Source organism: Hyperolius riggenbachi, chromosome 11 (assembly GCF_040937935.1).
Source record: "Hyperolius riggenbachi isolate aHypRig1 chromosome 11, aHypRig1.pri, whole genome shotgun sequence".
NCBI classification, from domain to species: Eukaryota; Metazoa; Chordata; class Amphibia; order Anura; family Hyperoliidae; genus Hyperolius; species Hyperolius riggenbachi.
The window spans coordinates 4,069,628-4,089,910 of record NC_090656.1 but is presented as its reverse complement, the minus strand read 5'-3'; the positions used below and the strand labels follow the sequence as shown (position 1 = coordinate 4,089,910).

The following is a 20,283-nucleotide window of genomic DNA, read 5'->3' as shown; positions in this document are numbered from 1 at the left end:
ATTCTGTCACTCATGGCGGAGATCAGATCGCCCGCCTGTCATTCTGTCACTCGTGGCGGAGATCAGATCGTCCACCTGTCATTCTGTCACTTGTGGCAGAGATCAGATCGTCCGCCTGTCATTCTGTCACTCATGGAGAAGATCAGATCGTCCACCTGTCATTCTGTCACTCATGGAGAAGATCAGATCGTCCGCCTGTCATTCCACCTGTCATTCTGTCACTTTTGGTGGAGATCAGATCGTCCTCCTGTCATTCTGTCACTTGTGGCGGAGATCAGATCGTCTGCCTGTCATTCTGTCACTTGTGGCGGAGATCAGCTCGTCCGCCTGTCATTCTGTCACTGGTGGCGGAGATCAGATCGTCCGCCTGTCATTCTGTCACTTGTGGCTGAGATCAGATCGTCCGCCTGTCATTCTGTCACTTGTGGTGGAGATCAGATAGTCCGCCTGTTATTCTGTCACTTCTGGCGGAGATCAGATCGTCCGCCTGTCATTCTGTCACTTGTGGTGGAGATCAGATCGTCCGCCTGTCATTCTGTCACTCATGGCGGAGATCAGATCGCCCGCCTGTCATTCTGTCACTTGTGGTGGAGATCAGATCGTCCGCCTGTCATTCTGTCACTCATGGCGGAGATCAGATCGCCCGCCTGTCATTCTGTCACTCGTGGCGGAGATCAGATCGTCCGCCTGTCATTCTGTCACTCGTGGCGTAGATCAGATCGTCCGCCTGTTATTCTGTCACTGGTGGCGGAGATCAGATTGTCCGCCTGTCATTCTGTCACTTGTGGCAGGATCAGATCGTCCGCCTGTCATTCTGTCACTTGTGGCAGAGATCAGATCGTCCGCCTGTCATTCTGTCACTCATGGAGAAGATCAGATCGTCCACCTGTCATTCTGTCACTCATGGAGAAGATCAGATCGTCCGCCTGTCATTCTGTCCCTTGTGGCGGAGATCAGATCGTCTGCCTGTCATTCTGTCACTTGTGGCGGAGATCAGATCGTCCGCCTGTCATTCTGTCACTTGTGGCGGAGATCAGATGCCTGTCAATCTGTCACTTGTGGCGGAGATCAGATCGCCCTCCTGTCATTCTGTCACTTGTGGCGGAGATCAGATCGCCCGCCTGTCATTCTGTCACTCGTGGCGGAGATCAGATCGTCCACCTGTCATTCTGTCACTTGTGGCAGAGATCAGATCGTCCGCCTGTCATTCTGTCACTCATGGAGAAGATCAGATCGTCCACCTGTCATTCTGTCACTCATGGAGAAGATCAGATCGTCCGCCTGTCATTCTGTCACTTGTGGCGGAGATCAGATCGCCCGCCTGTCATTCTGTCACTCGTGGCGGAGATCAGATCGTCCACCTGTCATTCTGTCACCTGTGGCAGAGATCAGATCGTCCGCCTGTCATTCTGTCACTCATGGAGAAGATCAGATCGTCCACCTGTCATTCTGTCACTCATGGAGAAGATCAGATCGTCCGCCTGTCATTCCACCTGTCATTCTGTCACTTTTGGTGGAGATCAGATCGTCCTCCTGTCATTCTGTCACTTGTGGCGGAGATTAGATCGTCTGCCTGTCATTCTTTCACTTGTGACGGAGATCAGCTCGTCCGCCTGTCATTCTGTCACTGGTGGCGGAGATCAGATTGTCCGCCTGTCATTCTGTCACTTGTGGCTGAGATCAGATCGTCCGCCTGTCATTCTGTCACTTGTGGTGGAGATCAGATAGTCCGCCTGTTATTCTGTCACTTCTGGCGGAGATCAGATCGTCCGCCTGTCATTCTGTCACTTGTGGTGGAGATCAGATCGTCCGCCTGTCATTCTGTCACTCATGGCGGAGATCAGATCGCCCGCCTGTTATTCTGTCACTGGTGGCGGAGATCAGATCGTCCGCCTGTCATTCTGTCACTCATGGCGGAGATCAGATCGTCCGCCTGTTATTCTGTCACTGGTGGCGGAGATCAGATCGTCCGCCTGTTATTCTGTCACTGGTGGCGGAGATCAGATGCCTGTCATTCTGTCACTTGTGGCAGAGATCAGATCGTCCGCCTGTCATTCTGTCACTGGTGGCAGGGATCAGATCATCCGCCTGTCATTCTGTCACTTGTGGCGGAGATCAGATCGTCCGCCTGTTATTCTGTCACTGGTGGCGGAGATCAGATCGTCCGCCTGTCATTCTGTCACTCATGGCAGAGATCAGATCGTCCGCCTGTTATTCTGTCACTCATGGAGGAGATCAGATCGTCCGCCTGTTATTCTGTCACTTGTGGCGGAGATCAGATGCCTGTCATTCTGTCACTTGTGGCGGAGATCAGATCGCCCGCCTGTCATTCTGTCACTTGTGGCGGAGATCAGATCGCCCGCCTGTCATTCTGTCTCTCGTGGCGGAGATCAGATCGCCCGCCTGTCATTCTGTCTCTCGTGGCGGAGATCAGATCATCCACCTGTCATTCTGTCACTTGTGGCAGAGATCAGATCGTCCGCCTGTCATTCTGTCACTCGTGGCGGAGATAAGATCGTCCGCCTGTTATTCTGTCACTTGTGGCATAAACACTGCAATGCAATAATGGGGGGGAAAGCAGCGATGGGAAGATAGTACTGTGCATGTTGTATTACATGACGCTTGTTTGTAAAAATATAATAATTATAATAATGTTGTGTTCTCTGCAGGGCCTGGCGTCCCGATGTGTGTTCTGGGACGGTAAGTTGTCACTTTGTTCTTTACCTACCAGACTGAAAATTAAACGCAGAAATGCAAATAATTCCTGCTCACATGCAAATAATGCAAATTGTATGCTGTTCAGGATTCAACCCATTAAATATACCAGAAAGTGTGTTTGGTTGGTCTAATTTCTCGCTGTATAGCGTTTGCATTAAATTTGCATGCAAGCCAAGGATTTTAGTACAGTATGTCTGAGCATCTCTGAACATAAGTAATACTGCAGGCCGGGCCTGGATCCGTTCCTGCAAATTGCATTGATAGTCTGAGATCTACAGATCCTCATACACACCTTGTTTAACAGACATTCATCTGCAGATCAGATCCACCAGGATGGATCTTCAAATCTGCAGATGAATGTCCGTTAAACAAGGTATGCATGCCTCCCAAGTTTTTGAGATTAGAAAGAGGGACACTTAAGCCACACCCCTACCACACCTCTTACCATGCCCCGACACACCCCTGACCACGCCCCTGGCACACCCCTAGTCATGCATACAATAAAGATTTCATAAGAAAAATGTGTTTTATAATTCAAACCACATTGGTCCTTTCTTTTTTGGTTCATTTTCCTTTATATTAACAGTTGATAATAAGAAATATAACAATTTAAAGGATGGGAATAGGTAATGTTTAGAGTCAATTAAACACATTTATTCTGTAGAAAAATAAATATATTTACATAGATCTGTACATGAGTCCTGAAACAGGGACAGGGCTCCCAAAGAGGGACAATTGGGAGCTATACCTAAGGTATGTGAGAGATCTTTTTATAGTAGATGATTTCCCCTACACTCCGTACATCTGTAGTAAAAAAAGCTTTATTACATCCTTATAGAATACAGTAAGTTTCCAGCATGTCACATGTTAGATGTGGCTCAACATAGCTGTTCTAGCTCAAAGTTGGGCTGCAGGGCGATGTGGGGGGTGACGATTTGTCAGGCGGGTAGCCAACCCAAACCCCCCTCCCCCAACATCTCCCTGCAGCCCAACTTTGAGCTAGAATGGCTATGTTGATCCACATCGAACATGTGACATGCTGGAAACTTACTGTATTCTATACGGATGTAAGCCGACGCAATAAAGCTTTTTTACTACAGATGTACCGAGTGTAGGGGAAATCATCTACCATGAGCGCTTGTTCACATCTAGGGGCATTTTTGCTCTTTTTTCAAGCGCCTTCGATTTTGAAAATCGCCCTAAACCACTTATGCAATGATTCCCTATGAGAGAGTTCTCATCTGAGCGGTTTGATTCCGATCCGCTCAGCAAAGTGCTGCCTGGACCATTTTCTGAGCTTTTTTACTCAATGGAAGGTATAAGGAAATCACAAAGCGCTTGAAAAAGCGCATTGTGTAGCGATCTCTCCAGCGCTTTCATGAATAAATACATTGGCTATCATTCATAAACGTGCTGTCGGTATTTCAGCCTTCTGGGTGGTCATTCATAAAAATGTTGCCTGTTGCGGTAGGAGTGCGGAGATCTCCTGCTGTAGGCTGTCGGTAGGCTGTCGGGAGACATGCGGAAACAGGAGAAGCTGGCCGAGTCCCTCTGTGTGGTGCTCTCTCTGCTTGGGAGGTCTGTCCCATTCACTTACATGTACTCCGCATGCCTATCGCTACACCCAGTGGATCGGTAATCCCCGTCTGCGTACCGCCTGCGTTAGTTTTTATGAATTGATATTTTGTTACATTTCCACATAGAATCACCGCAGAATGCGGTAATGTACCGCTCTGCTCGGAAAAGTCAGCTTCGCGTGCGGAAACAGCCTTTATGAATACACATTTTGCTCAGTGCTCGGTAAAGTCGGCTGTTTTTAGCATTTCCGCACGCGGGAACGCTTTATGAATGATAGCCATTGTGTTTATTCATTTCCGGATCAAAGAGTTCACTTCCTCACTGGCATCAAGAAGTGAAAAAAGACGAATTGCTCTGCAAAAGCGCTTTAAAAAAATTTCAACGCCCACCCAAGCCCCGGGGGGAAGGGGGGGGGAGGAGTCGCCCACAAAATCGCAAATTGATTGCGTTTGCGATTTCGATTTTAGATATGAACAAAGCCTAAAAGGATAAACTGAGTACTGTTTTCTTTACCCAGAGCTTGGAAAAACAAAGAGAAATCGAGAGCCCGATATGGTGTAGTATTATTAAGTTGGTTGTGGTTAAAAGCAAAATATTTAGATATACTCACAAACATGGGATACCCATAGGCAACCACTTCAAGTGCAGGTGGGGAGTATTAGAACCTGACCCCACTCAGGTTTTTAAGATGTCGCTCTCTGTAGATAGGAAACGGGGTAGCACCCCTCCACCGAGGGTGGACTCAATATTTCAGCAAGGCTTGGTGTACAGAGGCGCCAGAGTAGAATAAAAACGTTTAAAAATCGTCTAAAAGAGGGGGATGTTCAGGTGGACTTACCTCCCTCAAAAATATAAAACTCAATTGAGTTACAATATATCAATACGCGTTTCGCAGGTGTGGTCCTGCTTCATCTGGCAAACAGGAGTATAGCTCAATGGGTCTGTCCAGAGGCGCTCACTTCTGCATCTAGACCCATTGAGCTATACTCCTGTTTGCCTGATGAAGCAGGACCACACCTGCGAAACATGTTGCACTAAGTGGAGTTCAATAAAATATTTTTGTATTGATATATTGTAACTCAATTGAGTTTTATATTTTTGAGGGAGGTAAGTCCACCTGAACATCCCCCTCTTTTAGACGATTTTTAAACGTTTTTATTCTACTCTGGCGCCTCTGTACACCAAGCCTTGCTGAAATCTTTACCCAGAGCACACGTTCTGTGGAAGTATATCACATACCCTGACTCCTATACTACGGGGCGATACACCAACTATAAGCTATCGCAGTGCCTGATTTCTTTATTGTTATGTGTATGAGATCTGCAGATTACTGTCGGCTTTCCCCTGCGCCCAAATCTCCCGGCGGCTGTTATAGGTACGCCTGCCTAGGGGGCGGTGCTGTAGGAGGGTCCATTTACTCTCCATTCCTGCCTTTCCTCACTGCTGTGTCATTTCACCATAGAGATATGGAGACTATTTGCTGCTGTTGCTCCCCCTGCAGGGCGCCCTGTGTAATGACACTGTGTTTCCCTGCAGACATGTCGGAGGATTGGAGCACAGCCGGATGCAGGACGGTCCCTGCGGACAGCCACACGGAATGTCGGTGTAACCACTTGACTTACTTTGCTGTGCTGATGGTGAGTGGAGGAAGCCGTCATTGTACACTGTGTATTATACAATATGCCTGTTACCTGGTGACGTCTCCTGTGTGTATCCCGTTACAGCAAGTCTCCAGCCAGGTGATATCGGAAGAGCACCTCGTGTCTCTGACTGCGCTCACCTTCGCTGGCTGCGCCATCTCTGCCCTGTCCTGCATCTTCACCGTCATGTGGATCTGCTGGTCCGGGTACGTATAAAGGTTAATCTCCGTACTGCTGCCATGTGCTTCTTAAAGGGCACCTGAAGTGACATGTGACACGATGAGATATGTACATACAGCATAATACTAGTCCTATTAAGAAATTCTCAGAAGTTCCTCTTTGTTTTTCAGTACAGCAAGAGTTAAAAAACAAAAACAAACTTGACTTGTTGTCTGTGCAAAAGAGCTTGTTGACAGCTTGTAGAATTCATTCTAGTAAATAGAATCCAAAACAGCTGATAAACAGAGAGATAAGGATTCTAATGATGTTTTACTGCAGGAAAGTTCAAAGGGTCATTAGCTTTGTGTCCTTTTCAGCTAAAAAAAGTCCAAATGTTGATTCTAAACTGCAGCAGTGACAATTTGATGCAACCTTAAAGGATACCCAAAGTGACATGTGACATGATGAGATAGACATGGGTATGTACAGTGCCTAGCACACAAATAACTATGCTGTATTCCTTTTTTTCTTTCTCTGCCTGAAAGAGTTAAATATCAGGTATGTAAGTGGCTGACTCAGTCCTGACTCAGACAGGAAGTGACTACAGTGTGACCCTCACTGATAAGAAATTCTCCTTTTTTACCTCTTTCTTGCTCTCAGAAGCCATTTTCTGCTAGGAAAGTGTTTTATAGTTGGAATTTCTTATCAGTGAGGGTCACACTGTAGTCACTTCCTGTCTGAGTCAGGACTGAGTCAGCCACTTACATACCTAATATTTAACTCTTTCAGGCAGAGAAAGAAAAAAGGAACACAGCCTAGGTATTTGTGTGCTAGGCACTGTACATACCCATGTCTATCTCATCATGTCACATGTCACCTCGGGTATCCTTTAAAGGGGACCCTACGTGAGAGGGATATGGAGGCTGCCATATTTATTTCCTTTTAAATAATACCAGTTGCCTGGCAGTCTTCCTGATCCTGTGTCTCTAATACTTTTTAGCCATAGCCCCTGAACAAGCATGCAGCTGAGTCAGGTTTTGCTGGATTAACCGTATGCTTGTTCCAGGGTTTTGAGTCAGACACTTACTTATGACAGAAGTTTAATATGGCGGCCAGGCAACTGGCATTATTTATAAGGAAATAAGTATGGTGGATAGCGTTATTGTAACTCGCCGCAAGCAGGCTTTGAATTAAAGTCTATGGCAAATCTCCATTGCAGATCACACTCATAACGCGTGCATTACGCAACTGACCACTGTGAATCCAGCCTCCGTCCCTCAGACACAGATCTTCTAGAACAGACTATCCGCCTGCACCCAGGGGCGTAACAATAGCCCCTGCAAGGGATGCAGCTGCAGGGGGGCCCAGTGATTTCTAGTTACTCCCCTGCCTGCACCCGTTGTCCTATGGCAAATATTTTAGCCTGTTAGCAATGATTTTACTTAAAATACATATGAGGTAAAAATAGACTGATGAGATAAACAATTGTATCTATCCTCCTTCTCCTGACTTTTTTAGATATCTCACAGTTTTATTTTATATTTAAATCTAGTTTTTACATTTTTACTGTTTTATTGTCTCTGCTCAATGACACCTTCATTGATGTAAGTTAGAGCTCAAATCTATGAATGATTGACTGGTTCTTATGTCTTTCCTGCTCTTAGAAGCCATTTACTGACAGGAAAGTGTTTTATGGCTGTAATTCCTTATCAGTGAGGGTTTTGCTATAGTCCGACCCAGATAGAAACTGTCACTTGCATACCTGATATTTAACTCTTTCAGGCAGAGAAAGAAATAAAAGGAACTCAGCCTAGCTATTTGTGCACTTGGCACTGTACATACCCATGTCTATCTCATCATGTCACATGTCATCTCAGGTGTCCTTTATGAGGTCTAATACTAAGCAGAAGTGCATGCAGAGCTGCTACCCACCATACATACAGGAGAAACTTCAAAAATTCAGTAGTCCAACTGAAAAGGTGAAGCTAGTATGTATAATAGGAACCCTCTGCAGGCATTTTGGATTCATTAGCTGATCAGAGTCCGTGGGCATCGTTCACACTAGGGGGGGCATTTTCTGCCTTTTTTCAAATGCAGGAGAGTCTTAAAATCGCCCACAAAACGATTGTGCAATGAATCTCTATGAGAAGGTTCACACCAGCGCGAGTCGTGCGCTGTGCGTTCAGCAAAGCGGTGCCGGCACCATTTTTGGGGCGTTTTTGCTATATTGGAAGGTATAGGAAGAGTGCTAAACGCTCACTAAACCGCTTTATGCGGCGAATGCGTTCGCGTTTTTTAGAATAAATACATTATTGTATTTATTCTTTTCCGGGTCAAACAGTTCACTTCCCAACTTACGTCAGGGAGTGAATCTCAAAACCGCTCTAGAAAAGCGCTTTTACCAGAATCGCAGTGGAGCGCCGGGAGGGGGGGGGGGGGGGAGGAACGCACAAAAATGCTAAATGCTCGGGTTTGCGTTTTTCGATTTTAGGTGTGAATGAGGCCTGACACTTTGAGCGTAGAATACGGAACATTTTCACAATTTTCTAATGGTCTGAGATTTTGATTTTGGGGTTCTCATAAGCTGTAAGCCATAATTATCAAACTTATAATAAAGTCCTGAAATATCTCGCTTTGCATGTAATGAGTCTATTTCATAGATTAGTTTCACCTTTTAAGTTGAATTACTGAGATAAGTGGACTTTTGCACAATATTGTAATGTTTCTAGTTTCGCTTGCAGCTCATAGTTTGACTGTAATTTCTTTCACAAGCTTAGATCAGCTTTGAGGGTGACTTTGGAATATTAATACAGTGTTGAAGTTGGTGCAAAGCAGAAGGGAGGAAGTGTGAAGTTTTGGCTTAGCACCTCTACAGCTATTCCTCTCTAACCCTTCGCTTCATTACGCTGTCTTTTCACACCAGCATTTTGCTGTAGGATATATAGATGTCCTGCGAGAAAAAAATTGGAGAGAACTGGCCAAATGTACTTTTTCTGCCAATTTGATTGGCTGTTTCTACCACTTCCATGTATAATAAGAGCATACCTACACACAGTATTCAGAGTCTGTTAAATATGTTGGGCCTCATACTACTTGGAGGTGGTAAAACTGGTAAGTGATTGGCCAATCAAAATTGGATGTATGTATGCACACTTAGATTAGTGATGGTCATGTCTAGGAGAAGTCATGGAGAAGCATGTGATCAGTGTGGTCAGGTGATAGATATGCAAGGCTCTGATTAATGATGGTCATGTCTAGGAGAAGTCACGGAGAAGCATGTGATCAGTGTGGTCAGGTGATAGATATGTAAGTCTCTGATTAGTGATGGTCGTGTCTAGGAGAAGTCATGGAGAAGCATGTGATCAGTGTGGTCAGGTGATAGATATGTAAGTCTCTGATTAGTGATGGTCATGTCTAGGAGAAGTCATGGAGAAGCATGTGATCAGTGTGGTCAGGTGATAGATATGTAAGTCTCTGATTAGTGATGGCCGTCTCTAGGAGAAGTCATGGGGAAGCATGTGATCAGCTTGCTTAGGTGATAGATATGTAAGTCTCTGATTAGTGATGGCCGTGTCTAGGAGAAGTCATGGAGAAGCATGTGATCAGTGTGGTCAGGTGATAGATATGTAAGTCTCTGATTAGTGATGGTCATGTCTAGGAGAAGTCATGGAGAAGCATGTGATCAATGTGGTCAGGTGATAGATATGTAAGTCTCTGATTAGTGATGGTGGTGTCTAGGAGAAGTCATGGAGAAGCATGTGATCAATGTGGTCAGGTGACAGATATGTAAGTCTCTGATTAGTGATGGGCATGTCTAGGAGAAGTCATGGAGAAGCATGTGATCAGTGTGGTCAGGTGATAGATATGTAAGTCTCTGATTAGTGATGGCCATGTCTAGGAGATGTCATGGAGAAGCATGTGATCAGTCTGGTCAGGTGATAGATATGTAAGTCTCTGATTAGTGATGGTCGTGTCTAGGAGAAGTCATGGAGAACATGTGATCAGTCTGGTCAGCTGATAGATATGTAAGTCTCTGATTAGTGATGGGCGTGTCTAGGAGAAGTCATGGAGAAGCATGTGATCAGTCTGGTCAGGTGATAGATATGTAAGTCTCTGATTAGTGATGGTCATGTCTAGGAGAGGTCATGGAGTAGCATGTGATCAGTGTGGTCAGGTGATAGATATGTAAGTCTCTGATTAGTGATGATCATGTCTAGGAGAGGTCATGGAGTAGCATGTGATCAGTCTGGTCAGGTGATAGATATGTAAGTCTCTGATTAGTGATGGTCATGTCTAGGAGAAGTCATGGAGAAGCATGTGATCAGTGTGGTCAGGTGATAGATATGTAAGTCTCTGATTAGTGATGGCCATGTCTAGGAGAGGTCATGGAGAAGCATGTGATCAGTGTGGTCAGGTGATATATATGTAAGTCTCTGATTAGTGATGGTTGTGTCTAGGAGAAGTCATGGAGAAGCATGTGATCAGTCAGGTCAGGTGATATATATGTAAGTCTCTGGTTAGTGATGGCCATGTCTAGGAGAAGTCATGGAGAAGCATGTGATCAGTGCGGTCAGGTGATAGATATGTAAGTCTCTGATTAGTGATGGTGATGTCTAGGAGAAGTCATGGAGAAGCATGTGATCAGTCTGGTCAGGTGATAGATATGCAAGTCTCTGATTAGTGATGGCCGTGTCTAGGAGAAGTCATGGAGAAGCATGTGATCAGTGTGGTCAGGTGATAGATATGTAAGTCTCTGATTAGTGATGATCATGTCTAGGAGAGGTCATGGAGTAGCATGTGATCAGTCTGGTCAGGTGATAGATATGTAAGTCTCTGATTAGTGATGGTCGTGTCTAGGAGAAGTCATGGAGAAGCGTGTGATCAGTGTGGTCTGGTGATAGATATGTAAGTCTCTGATTAGTGATGGTCATGTCTAGGAGAAGTCATGGAGAAGCATGTGATCAGTGTGGTCAGATGATAGATATGTAAGTCTCTGATTAGTGATGGCCGTGTCTAGGAGAAGTCATGGAGAAGCATGTGATCAGTGTGGTCAGGTGATAGATATGTAAGTCTCTGATTAGTGATGGCCGTGTCTAGGAGAAGTCATGGAGAAGCATGTGATCAGTGTGGTCAGGTGATAGATATGTAAGTCTCTGATTAGTGATGGTCATGTCTAGGAGAAGTCATGGAGAAGCATGTGATCAGTGTGGTCAGGTGATAGATATGTAAGTCTCTGATTAGTGATGGCCATGTCTAGGAGAAGTCATGGAGAAGCATGTGATCAGTCTGGTCAGGTGATAGATATGCAAGTCTCTGATTAGTGATGGTCGTGTCTAGGAGAAGTCATGGAGAAGCATGTGATCAGTGTGGTCAGGTGATAGATATGTAAGTCTCTGATTAGTGATGGGCATGTCTAGGAGAGGTCATGGAGAAGCATGTGATCAGTCTGGTCAGGTGATAGATATGTAAGTCTCTGATTAGTGATGGTCGTGTCTAGGAGAAGTCATGGAGAAGCGTGTGATCAGTGTGGTCAGGTGATAGATATGTAAGTCTCTGATTAGTGATGGCCATGTCTAGGAGATGTCATGGAGAAGCATGTGATCAGTGTGGTCTGGTGATAGATATGTAAGTCTCTGATTAGTGATGGTCATGTCTAGGAGAAGTCATGGAGAAGCATGTGATCAGTGTGGTCAGGTGATAGATATGTAAGTCTCTGATTAGTGATGGTCATGTCTAGGAGATGTCATGGAGAAGCATGTGATCAGTGTGGTCAGGTGATAGATATGTAAGTCTCTGATTAGTGATGGTCATGTCTAGGAGAAGTCATGGAGAAGCATGTGATCAGTCTGGTCAGGTGATAGATATGTAAGTCTCTGATTAGTGATGGTCATGTCTAGGAGAAGTAATGGAGAAGCATGTGATCAGTGTGGTCAGGTGATAGATATGTAAGTCTCTGATTAGTGATGGTCGTGTCTAGGAGAAGTCATGGAGAAGCATGTGATCAGTGTGGTCAGGTGATAGATATGTAAGTCTCTGATTAGTGATGGTCGTGTCTAGGAGAAGTCATGGAGAAGCGTGTGATCAGTGTGGTCAGGTGATAGATATGTAAGTCTCTGATTAGTGATGGTCATGTCTAGGAGAAGTCATGGAGAAGCATGTGATCAGTGTGGTCAGGAGATAGATATGTAAGTCTCTGATTAGTGATGGGCATGTCTAGGAGAAGTCATGGAGAAGCATGTGATCAGTGTGGTCAGGTGATAGATATGTAAGTCTCTGATTAGTGATGGCCATGTCTAGGAGAAGTCATGGAGAAGCATGTGATCAATGTGGTCAGGTGATAGATATGTAAGTCTCTGATTAGTGATGGCCATGTCTAGGAGATGTCATGGAGAAGCATGTGATCAGTGTGGTCAGGTGATAGATATGTAAGTCTGATTAGTGATGGTCGTGTCTAGGAGAAGTCATGGAGAAGCATGTGATCAGTCTGGTCAGGTGATAGATATGTAAGTCTCTGATTAGTGATGGCCATGTCTAGGAGATGTCATGGAGAAGCGTGTGATCAGTGTGGTCAGGTGATAGATATGTAAGTCTCTGATTAGTGATGGCCGTGTCTAGGAGAAGTCATGGAGAAGCATGTGATCGGTCTGGTCAGGTGATAGATATGCAAGGCTCTGATTAGTGATGGTCGTGTCTAGGAGAAGTCATGAAGAAGCATGTGATCAGTGTGGTCAGGTGATAGATATGTAAGTCTCTGATTAGTGATGGTCATGTCTAGGAGAAGTCATGGAGAAGCATGTGATCAATGTGGTCAGGTGATAGATATGTAAGTCTCTGATTAGTGATGGTCGTGTCTAGGAGAAGTCATGGAGAAGCTTGTGATCAGTCTGGTCAGGTGATAGATATGTAAGTCTCTGATTAGTGATGGCCATGTCTAGGAGAAGTCATGGAGAAGCATGTGATCAGTGTGGTCAGGTGATCGATATGTAAGTCTCTGATTAGTGATAGTCGTGTCTAGGAGAAGTCATGGAGAAGCTTGTGATCTGTCTGGTCAGGTGATAGATATGTAAGTCTCTGATTAGTGATGGCCATGTCTAGGAGAAGTCATGGAGAAGCATGTGATCAATGTGGTCAGGTGATAGATATGTAAGTCTCTGATTAGTGATGGCCGTGTCTAGGAGAAGTCATGGAGAAGCATGTGATCAATGTGGTCAGGTGATAGATATGCAAGTCTCTGATTAGTGATGGCCGTGTCTAGGAGAAGTCATGGAGAAGCATGTGATCAATGTGGTCAGGTGATAGATATGTAAGTCTCTGATTAGTGATGGCCGTGTCTAGGAGAAGTCATGGAGAAGCATGTGATCAATGTGGTCAGGTGATAGATATGTAAGTCTCTGATTAGTGATGGTCGTGTCTAGGAGAAGTCATGGAGAAGCATGTGATCAGTGTGGTCAGGTGATAGATATGTAAGTCTCTGATTAGTGATGGTCATGTCTAGGAGAAGTCATGAAGAAGCATGTGATCAGTTTGGTCAGGTGATAGATATGTAAGTCTCTGATTAGTGATGGCCGTGTCTAGGAGAAGTCATGGAGAAGCTTGTGATCAGTGTGGTCAGGTGATAGATATGTAAGTCTCTGATTAGTGATGGCCGTGTCTAGGAGAAGTCATGGAGAAGCATGTGATCAGTGTGGTCAGGTGATAGATATGTAAGTCTCTGATTAGTGATGGTCGTGTCTAGGAGAAGTCATGGAGAAGCATGTGATCAGTGTGGTCAGGTGATAGATATGTAAGTCTCTGATTAGTGATGGCCGTGTCTAGGAGAAGGCATGGAGAAGCATGTGATCAGTGTGGTCAGGTGATAGATATGTAAGTCTCTGATTAGTGATGGTCGTGTCTAGGATAAGTCATGGAGAAGCATGTGATCAGTCTGGTCAGGTGATAGATATGTAAGTCTCTGATTTGCTAGTCATGATCATGTGCTTAAGCAGAATGTGATCACAGCAAATCAGGGCTTTGCAAATCTATCAGCTGATCAAACAAATCACATGCTTCTCTATTAGTTCTTCTAGACCTGACCAGCACTATATAGCCAGGAACAGACACTTCATCCATGGCTCATATCAGCGCCACGGAATAAATTGAAGCTTTATAAATGAATAATAAAAATTGATGTTCTATTTTTAACTTTGAGTCTCTCGCAGTTCACACAGTTTTCTCTTTCATACCCTGAAATGTAACTGAGCAGCAGAAAGAAATGCACTAACATTTTCTTGCAGCAGTAATGATATAAGGGATTACTGTACAAGAAAGACAGCTGTAGACCTGTCTGCCCTAATCTCCTCCTCTTCTGGCAAATCTCCCATCCTATCAATGAGCAGAAGCTGAAGGGGGCGTTACAGGAAATAGCGAGCCCTGTGCCTACAGCAAGTCCCAGCTGCTTTTAAAGAGGAGCTGTCAGCTATACTATCTCAGAAAAAAAAACACATATATAAGTAGATAAATACTTGCTCAACTTACATAACACATGTATTGCACGGTCCATATTTTGATTTTAGTAAAAAAAAAAAAGAGAAAATATTTCTTAGGATTCTCCATTTTAACTGTGTCTATCTTGAAGCCAATCCTGATGTCATTTCCTCCCTTACTCTCTTTTGCCTGATTGTGTATGCATTGCCCGCCCTCCACTATAGAAAGTGCATTGTCTCAGCATGAGAAATACTGGCCAATCAGAGCGGAACAGAGGTGTGGGAGGGGAAAACAGGAGGGAAAGAGGCTTCAGCCAATCAGGCTGCATTAGTTAAGTCTAAGGGGAAGTAGAGAAGCAAAAAAGGACAACCCAGCATACCCTGCAACTTCCTTTGTGTACCAAATAAGAGTCAGGTAAACTGGGGAATAATCATTTATCAACAAGAAAAGTAAAAATGATTTTGGCTTTTGGATTGCCTGGTTAGCATCCTTATTACTTGTTTACCAGATAAAAATAAAGAATTGATTTTTGATTTTATGCCCGACAGTTACACTTTTAGTGCTGCACCTCACTGGCCCCTTTTCACTGTCTCGCATTAACATGGTCATCGCGCTGCCGCTTTTCCACCGATGCCCGTTGTTTTTTGGGCATTCGGTAACACGCGGTACGCTGCATGCTTTGTGCAATTGGGATTGGTCTGTATTCGTTTTTTTCAATCCCTGCAGCAAACCGCAGCTAAAAACCTGCTAGTTTTACATGGTGAAAGTCACTATCGCAGCGGGTTTGCGATGCCCATTGCGATTTTCGGTGGAAAAGGACTGGACAGCCATACAGATCACTGCCTGGCAGTGTTTCTGGTGCAGCGGGGTCGCCAGGCATCATTTTACATACGGATGTAATGCTGTTCTCGCCACATTTAGGCTGTATGGACTGCTGATGTTTATGTCTGTTCTGCTCTTCAGGAATTGTCAGAGGAACCCCACCTTACAGATCCACGTGAACCTGCTGATGGCGCTCTTGCTGCTGGATCTGAGCTTTATAGTGAGTGCGTTGCTGGGGGCCCTGGAGGACGTGGCCCTGTGTCGGGGTTCCGCCATGGTGCTGCACTTCTCCCTACTCTGCCTGTTCTCCTGGATGGCCATTGAGGGATTCAATCTCTACCAGCTGGTGGTGAAGGTCTTTGACTCCTTGGACTTCTCCTCGCGGAGAGTCTCTCTGCTGGCCTGGGGTGAGTCCACAAGAATCTGCCAGACAGAAGGCTCCACACACAGGACTCAACAACCGATCCACTAAGAGCACAGTTCTGAGTTCCTCCAATTTGGAAACATGCTAAAGCCAGGTCACATCATTTAGGCCTCTTTTCCACGGACTGTTGATAGGCAGTGAAATGCCTCTCAAACTCTCACAACTGCTCACTGCTGCCTGGTAACTGCTTGTTGCTGCCTGGTAACTGCTCACTGCTGCCTGGCAACTGCTTGCTGAGCACACAGTTCAACTGCCCGTGGAAAAGAGGCCTAAAGGACAACTGACCTGAGGCTGCCACATTTGTTTTCTTTTAAACAATGCACATTGCCTGGCTGTATTGCTGATCCTCTGCCTCTAATCCTTTTGACCCTGAACAAACATAAGATGTTTCTGACTGACGTCTGAAATAATAATAAAAAACATACCATTCTATTCATTATTTTCCCCTGTGCCCCTCTGTGCTGTTTCTGCCACTCCCTGCTGCAATCCTGGCTTGTAATTGCCAGTTTTAGGCAGTGTTTACAAACAAGACATGGCCTCTAACCAGAGTGTGATAGGCTGAGTGGAGCTCAGTCTGTGACTTACACAGAGCCTGCAGGGGGCCTGGAGAGGGTGTGTATAGCCTATATCCTATCACAAGCAGAGCAGCACATTCCTGCCTGAGTGCCTGAGCCCGACAGAGCCAACAGAGGAAAGAAGATTAGATTATATAACAGAGATAATACAGCCACTGTATCTTCAGCTTTGATGATCTGACGAAGGCGCAGAGCGCCGTAACGCGTAATGACGCCATACGCATGCTAACCCACAGCCACGCCCACACCCACTGCGAGACGGCTTCCCCGGATATCGGCGAACACGCTGCTGGCCACAGCGCGTTGTTGCCGTCCTGCATGCGTGTGTAGCGGTGGACTGTACCGCTGATAAGCGAGTTGTCATTCTGCATCTTGTAAGTAGAACTTTTAATTTGCGATTAAATCATCCCTTGGTAATGCACAATGGAGCGCTTCATCTTTTTCTAGATTTATAATACAGCCACTGTGTAACTAGGAAAGGCTGCAGTAAGACAGACCACATTAGAACAGGTATAGGAACTTATAGGATCGAATAAATAAGGCTGAAAATGTTGTTACAGAGTCTCTTTAAGTAATTGCATACAATGCCAAGCAGCAGCAGCTAAAGCAAATACAATTCCGGGATGCTTAAAACAGGAAATAAATCTGTAGATGCTAGTATACTACTCCCTCTGTATACAGTAATTCACTTGTGAGACCATGCCTGGAGTTACAGATATTGTCGCCTTGTCTCTGCAGCCTTCCCAATCCTCGTCGTTCTGGGCATTTTTCTCATCGATCAGGAGAATTACGGCATATTGTACATCAAGGTGGAGCGACCGTCTGATCACAACTCCACCGCAGCAATGTAAGTGTTATAAATGGCAGTAAATTGTGTATACATACCGACTCTGTACAACCCTGCAGTCTACCTACACCTCAATGACAACGTGCCCATCGATGATACGATATAGCCCTCCGCCCTATGAGGGATTACCCAGAGTATCCAATCAAAGTCTGTTCACTCACATTGAAGAGGCACCACAACAAAAGACAGAAGAACGGACCAAATTATTCAGGATACCTCATTTAACATCACTTTTCCGGTTTCAGCATCAGAAATACTTCCTATATCTATATATTGCTGTATATTGGTATGTGGCCCCTCCCTTCCAGTGATGTCACAGCCTAGGCTGTAATTTCATGAAGACTTCTCCTCCCAGTGTGCTCTGGGATACCAGGACCCAAATGCAATTCACCTTTTGTCCTGCGTTTTCTCCTAGGTGATCTTTTTAATCTTGTCTAAAATGCCTTTTTAAAGAGAACCCGAGGTGGGTTTCTGCAATCAATATAGGACACAGAGGCACATTCTGCATACAATCACCAGCCTCTGTGTCCTTACAGTGTCCCCCCAATCCCCCCCCCCCCCCCCCCCCCGTGCTTTGCTGTCCCCCCTTATAAACAACGCCAGGCTAGCGACACACAGATTGTCAGCTGGCTGTTTACATTCAGGCTGCCACTGAGCGCCGCTCCCCGACCTCCTCTATAGCGCCGCTCCCCGCCTGCGTCCCTTCCCTCCCCGCCTCTGTAAGTCGATTGGAGGAAGCTTGCGGGGAGGGAAGGGACGCAGCGGCGATATACAGGAGGCCGGGGAGCGGCGGTGAGTGGCAGCATCAATGTAAACAGCAGACTAGCGACAATCGGTGTGTCGCTAGCCCGGCGGTTTTTATAAGGGGGGACAACAGAGCACGGGGGGAACCTGGGGGCACACTGTAAGGACACAATAAGGGGCCTCATTTGTGGCTACAAGCACTATTAGGCACTGCTATTTGGCCTGAGGAAGTGGGTATGCACCCACGAAACGCGTTGCCAGTTCAATAAAATTCTATTAATATGTGAATTTGTCTTTATTGAGGTAAGCCACCTCACTTTTTTTCATTTTATTTGCTTTTAACGCATTTTATCTTCTCTGGGCGCATATTTTCTCTTTATCCTGTATCAGAGAGGAAGGGTGCCACTGGACACCAAGGAGCTGTATGGAGGGAGGGGGGGGCAACTATGCACCAGGGAACTGTATAGGGGAGGGAGGACCACTAGACACCAGGGAACTGTATAGGGGAGGGAGGACCACTAGACACCAGGGAACTGTATAGTGGAGGGAGGACCACTAGACACCAGGGAACTGTATAGTGGAGGGAGGACCACTAGACACCAGGGAACTGTATAGTGGAGGGAGGACCACTAGACACCAGGGAACTGTATAGGGGAAGGAGAACCAATAGATATCAGGGAATTTTATAAGGGATGGAGGTGGCCACTAGACATTGAGGTTGGCCCACAAACCGGCATTCATCCCACTTTGTATTTGAGTTTGACACCCCTGCCCTAGGGGCTTGTAATCTGACAATAGGAACCGTTGCCAAACACCTTTCTACTCGATAGCAGAAAAGCATCTAGAATCGGCTAAACGAGATGCCGGCAGCCCGCCATGTGAGCGGCCCATAGAGGGAAACGCAAAGGTGAAAAGCAGAGCGTGGTTACTTGTGAAAGCAAAGGAGGCAGTTGGACTGTACAACTGATATACTATACAGTGATGTGAAAAACTATTTGCCCCCTTCCTGATTTCTTATTCTTTTGCATGTTTGTCACACTTAAATGTTTCTGCTCATCAAAAACCATTAAAGGGACTCCGAGCTCATCTAAAAAATAAAAGTTGTACTCACCCGGGGCTTTTTCCAGTGCCGGTCGAGAGGTCCCACGACGGCGTCCTGGCTCCTCTCCTACTCCCCGCTCCGGAATGGCTGACCGGCCGCAGCCCGGGCAACACTCGCCCGAGTGTCGGGCTGCTCCTGCCGCGTATGACGCGGCTGACGTCACACGCCGGCAGCCTCGCGTCATTACGGCGGCCGGCGTGGCAGTACCGCGCATGCGCGCTTTAATCGCGCATGTGCAGTACTTTCACGCCACCGTGATGACGCGAGGTGGCCGGCATGTGACGTCAGCCGCGTCATACGCGGCAGGAGCAGCCCGACACTCGGGCGAGTGTTGCCCAGGCTGCGGCCGGTCAGCCATTCCGGAGCGGGGAGTAGGAGAGGAGCCAGGACGCCGTCGTGGGACCTCTCGACCGGCACTGGAAAAAGCCCCGGGTAAGTACAACTTTTATTTTTTAGATGAGCTCGGAGTCCCTTTAATGGTTTTTGATGAGCAGAAACATTTAAGTGTGACAAACATGAGTCCCTTTAACTATTAGGCAAAGATAACATAATTGAACACAAAATGCAGTTTTAAATGACGGTTTTTATTTAGTGAGAAAAAAAACTCAATCTACATGGCCCTGTGTGAAAAAGTGATTGCCCCCCTTGTTAAAACATAACTTAACTGTGGTTTATCACACCTGAGTTCAATTTCTGTAGTCACCCCCAGGCCTGATTACTGCCACACCTGTTTCAATCAAGAAATCACTTAAATAGGAGCTATCTGACACAGAGAAGTAGACCAAAAGCACCTCAAAAGCTAGACATCATGCCAAGATCCAAAGAAATTCAGGAACAAATGAGAAAACAAAAGTAATTGAGATCTATCAGTCTGGTAAAGGTTATAAAGCCATTTCTAAAGCTTTGGGACTCCAGCGAACCACAGTGAGAGGCATTATCCACAAATGGAAAAAACATGGAACAGTGACGAACCTTCCCAGGAGTGGCCGGCCGACCAAAATTACCCCAAGAGCGCAGAGAAAACTCATCCGAGAGGCCACAAAAGACCCCAGGACAACATCTAAAGAACTGCAGGCCTCACTTGCCTCAATTAAGGTCATTGTTCACGACTCCACCATAAGAAAGAGACTGGGCAAAAACGGCCTGCATGGCAGATATCCAAGGCGCAAACCACTTTTAAGCAAAAAGAACATTAAGGCTCGTCTCAATTT

At 45.8% G+C, this 20,283-nt stretch overlaps 1 protein-coding gene and 1 long non-coding RNA gene across 3 annotated transcripts in view; one reads left to right on the top strand and one right to left on the bottom strand.

Moving 5' to 3' along the window:
* The window catches only part of LOC137538725 (uncharacterized), a 221,490-nt gene that overhangs the window by 185,671 nt on the left and 15,536 nt on the right, over window positions 1-20,283 (bottom strand). For both annotated transcript variants that reach the window (XR_011024871.1, XR_011024872.1), the window contains exon 2: window positions 5,988-6,195. This is a non-coding gene — a long non-coding RNA (uncharacterized lncRNA). The remainder of the gene's footprint in view (window positions 1-5,987; window positions 6,196-20,283) is intronic.
* LOC137538724 (adhesion G-protein coupled receptor G1-like) overlaps window positions 1-20,283 on the top strand; it is a 140,091-nt gene that overhangs the window by 113,571 nt on the left and 6,237 nt on the right. Inside the window, exons 7-11 of the mRNA XM_068261026.1 lie at window positions 2,670-2,700; window positions 5,833-5,933; window positions 6,021-6,142; window positions 15,522-15,787; window positions 17,118-17,226. Coding sequence (XP_068117127.1) covers window positions 2,670-2,700; window positions 5,833-5,933; window positions 6,021-6,142; window positions 15,522-15,787; window positions 17,118-17,226 — 629 coding nt within the window. The remainder of the gene's footprint in view (window positions 1-2,669; window positions 2,701-5,832; window positions 5,934-6,020; window positions 6,143-15,521; window positions 15,788-17,117; window positions 17,227-20,283) is intronic.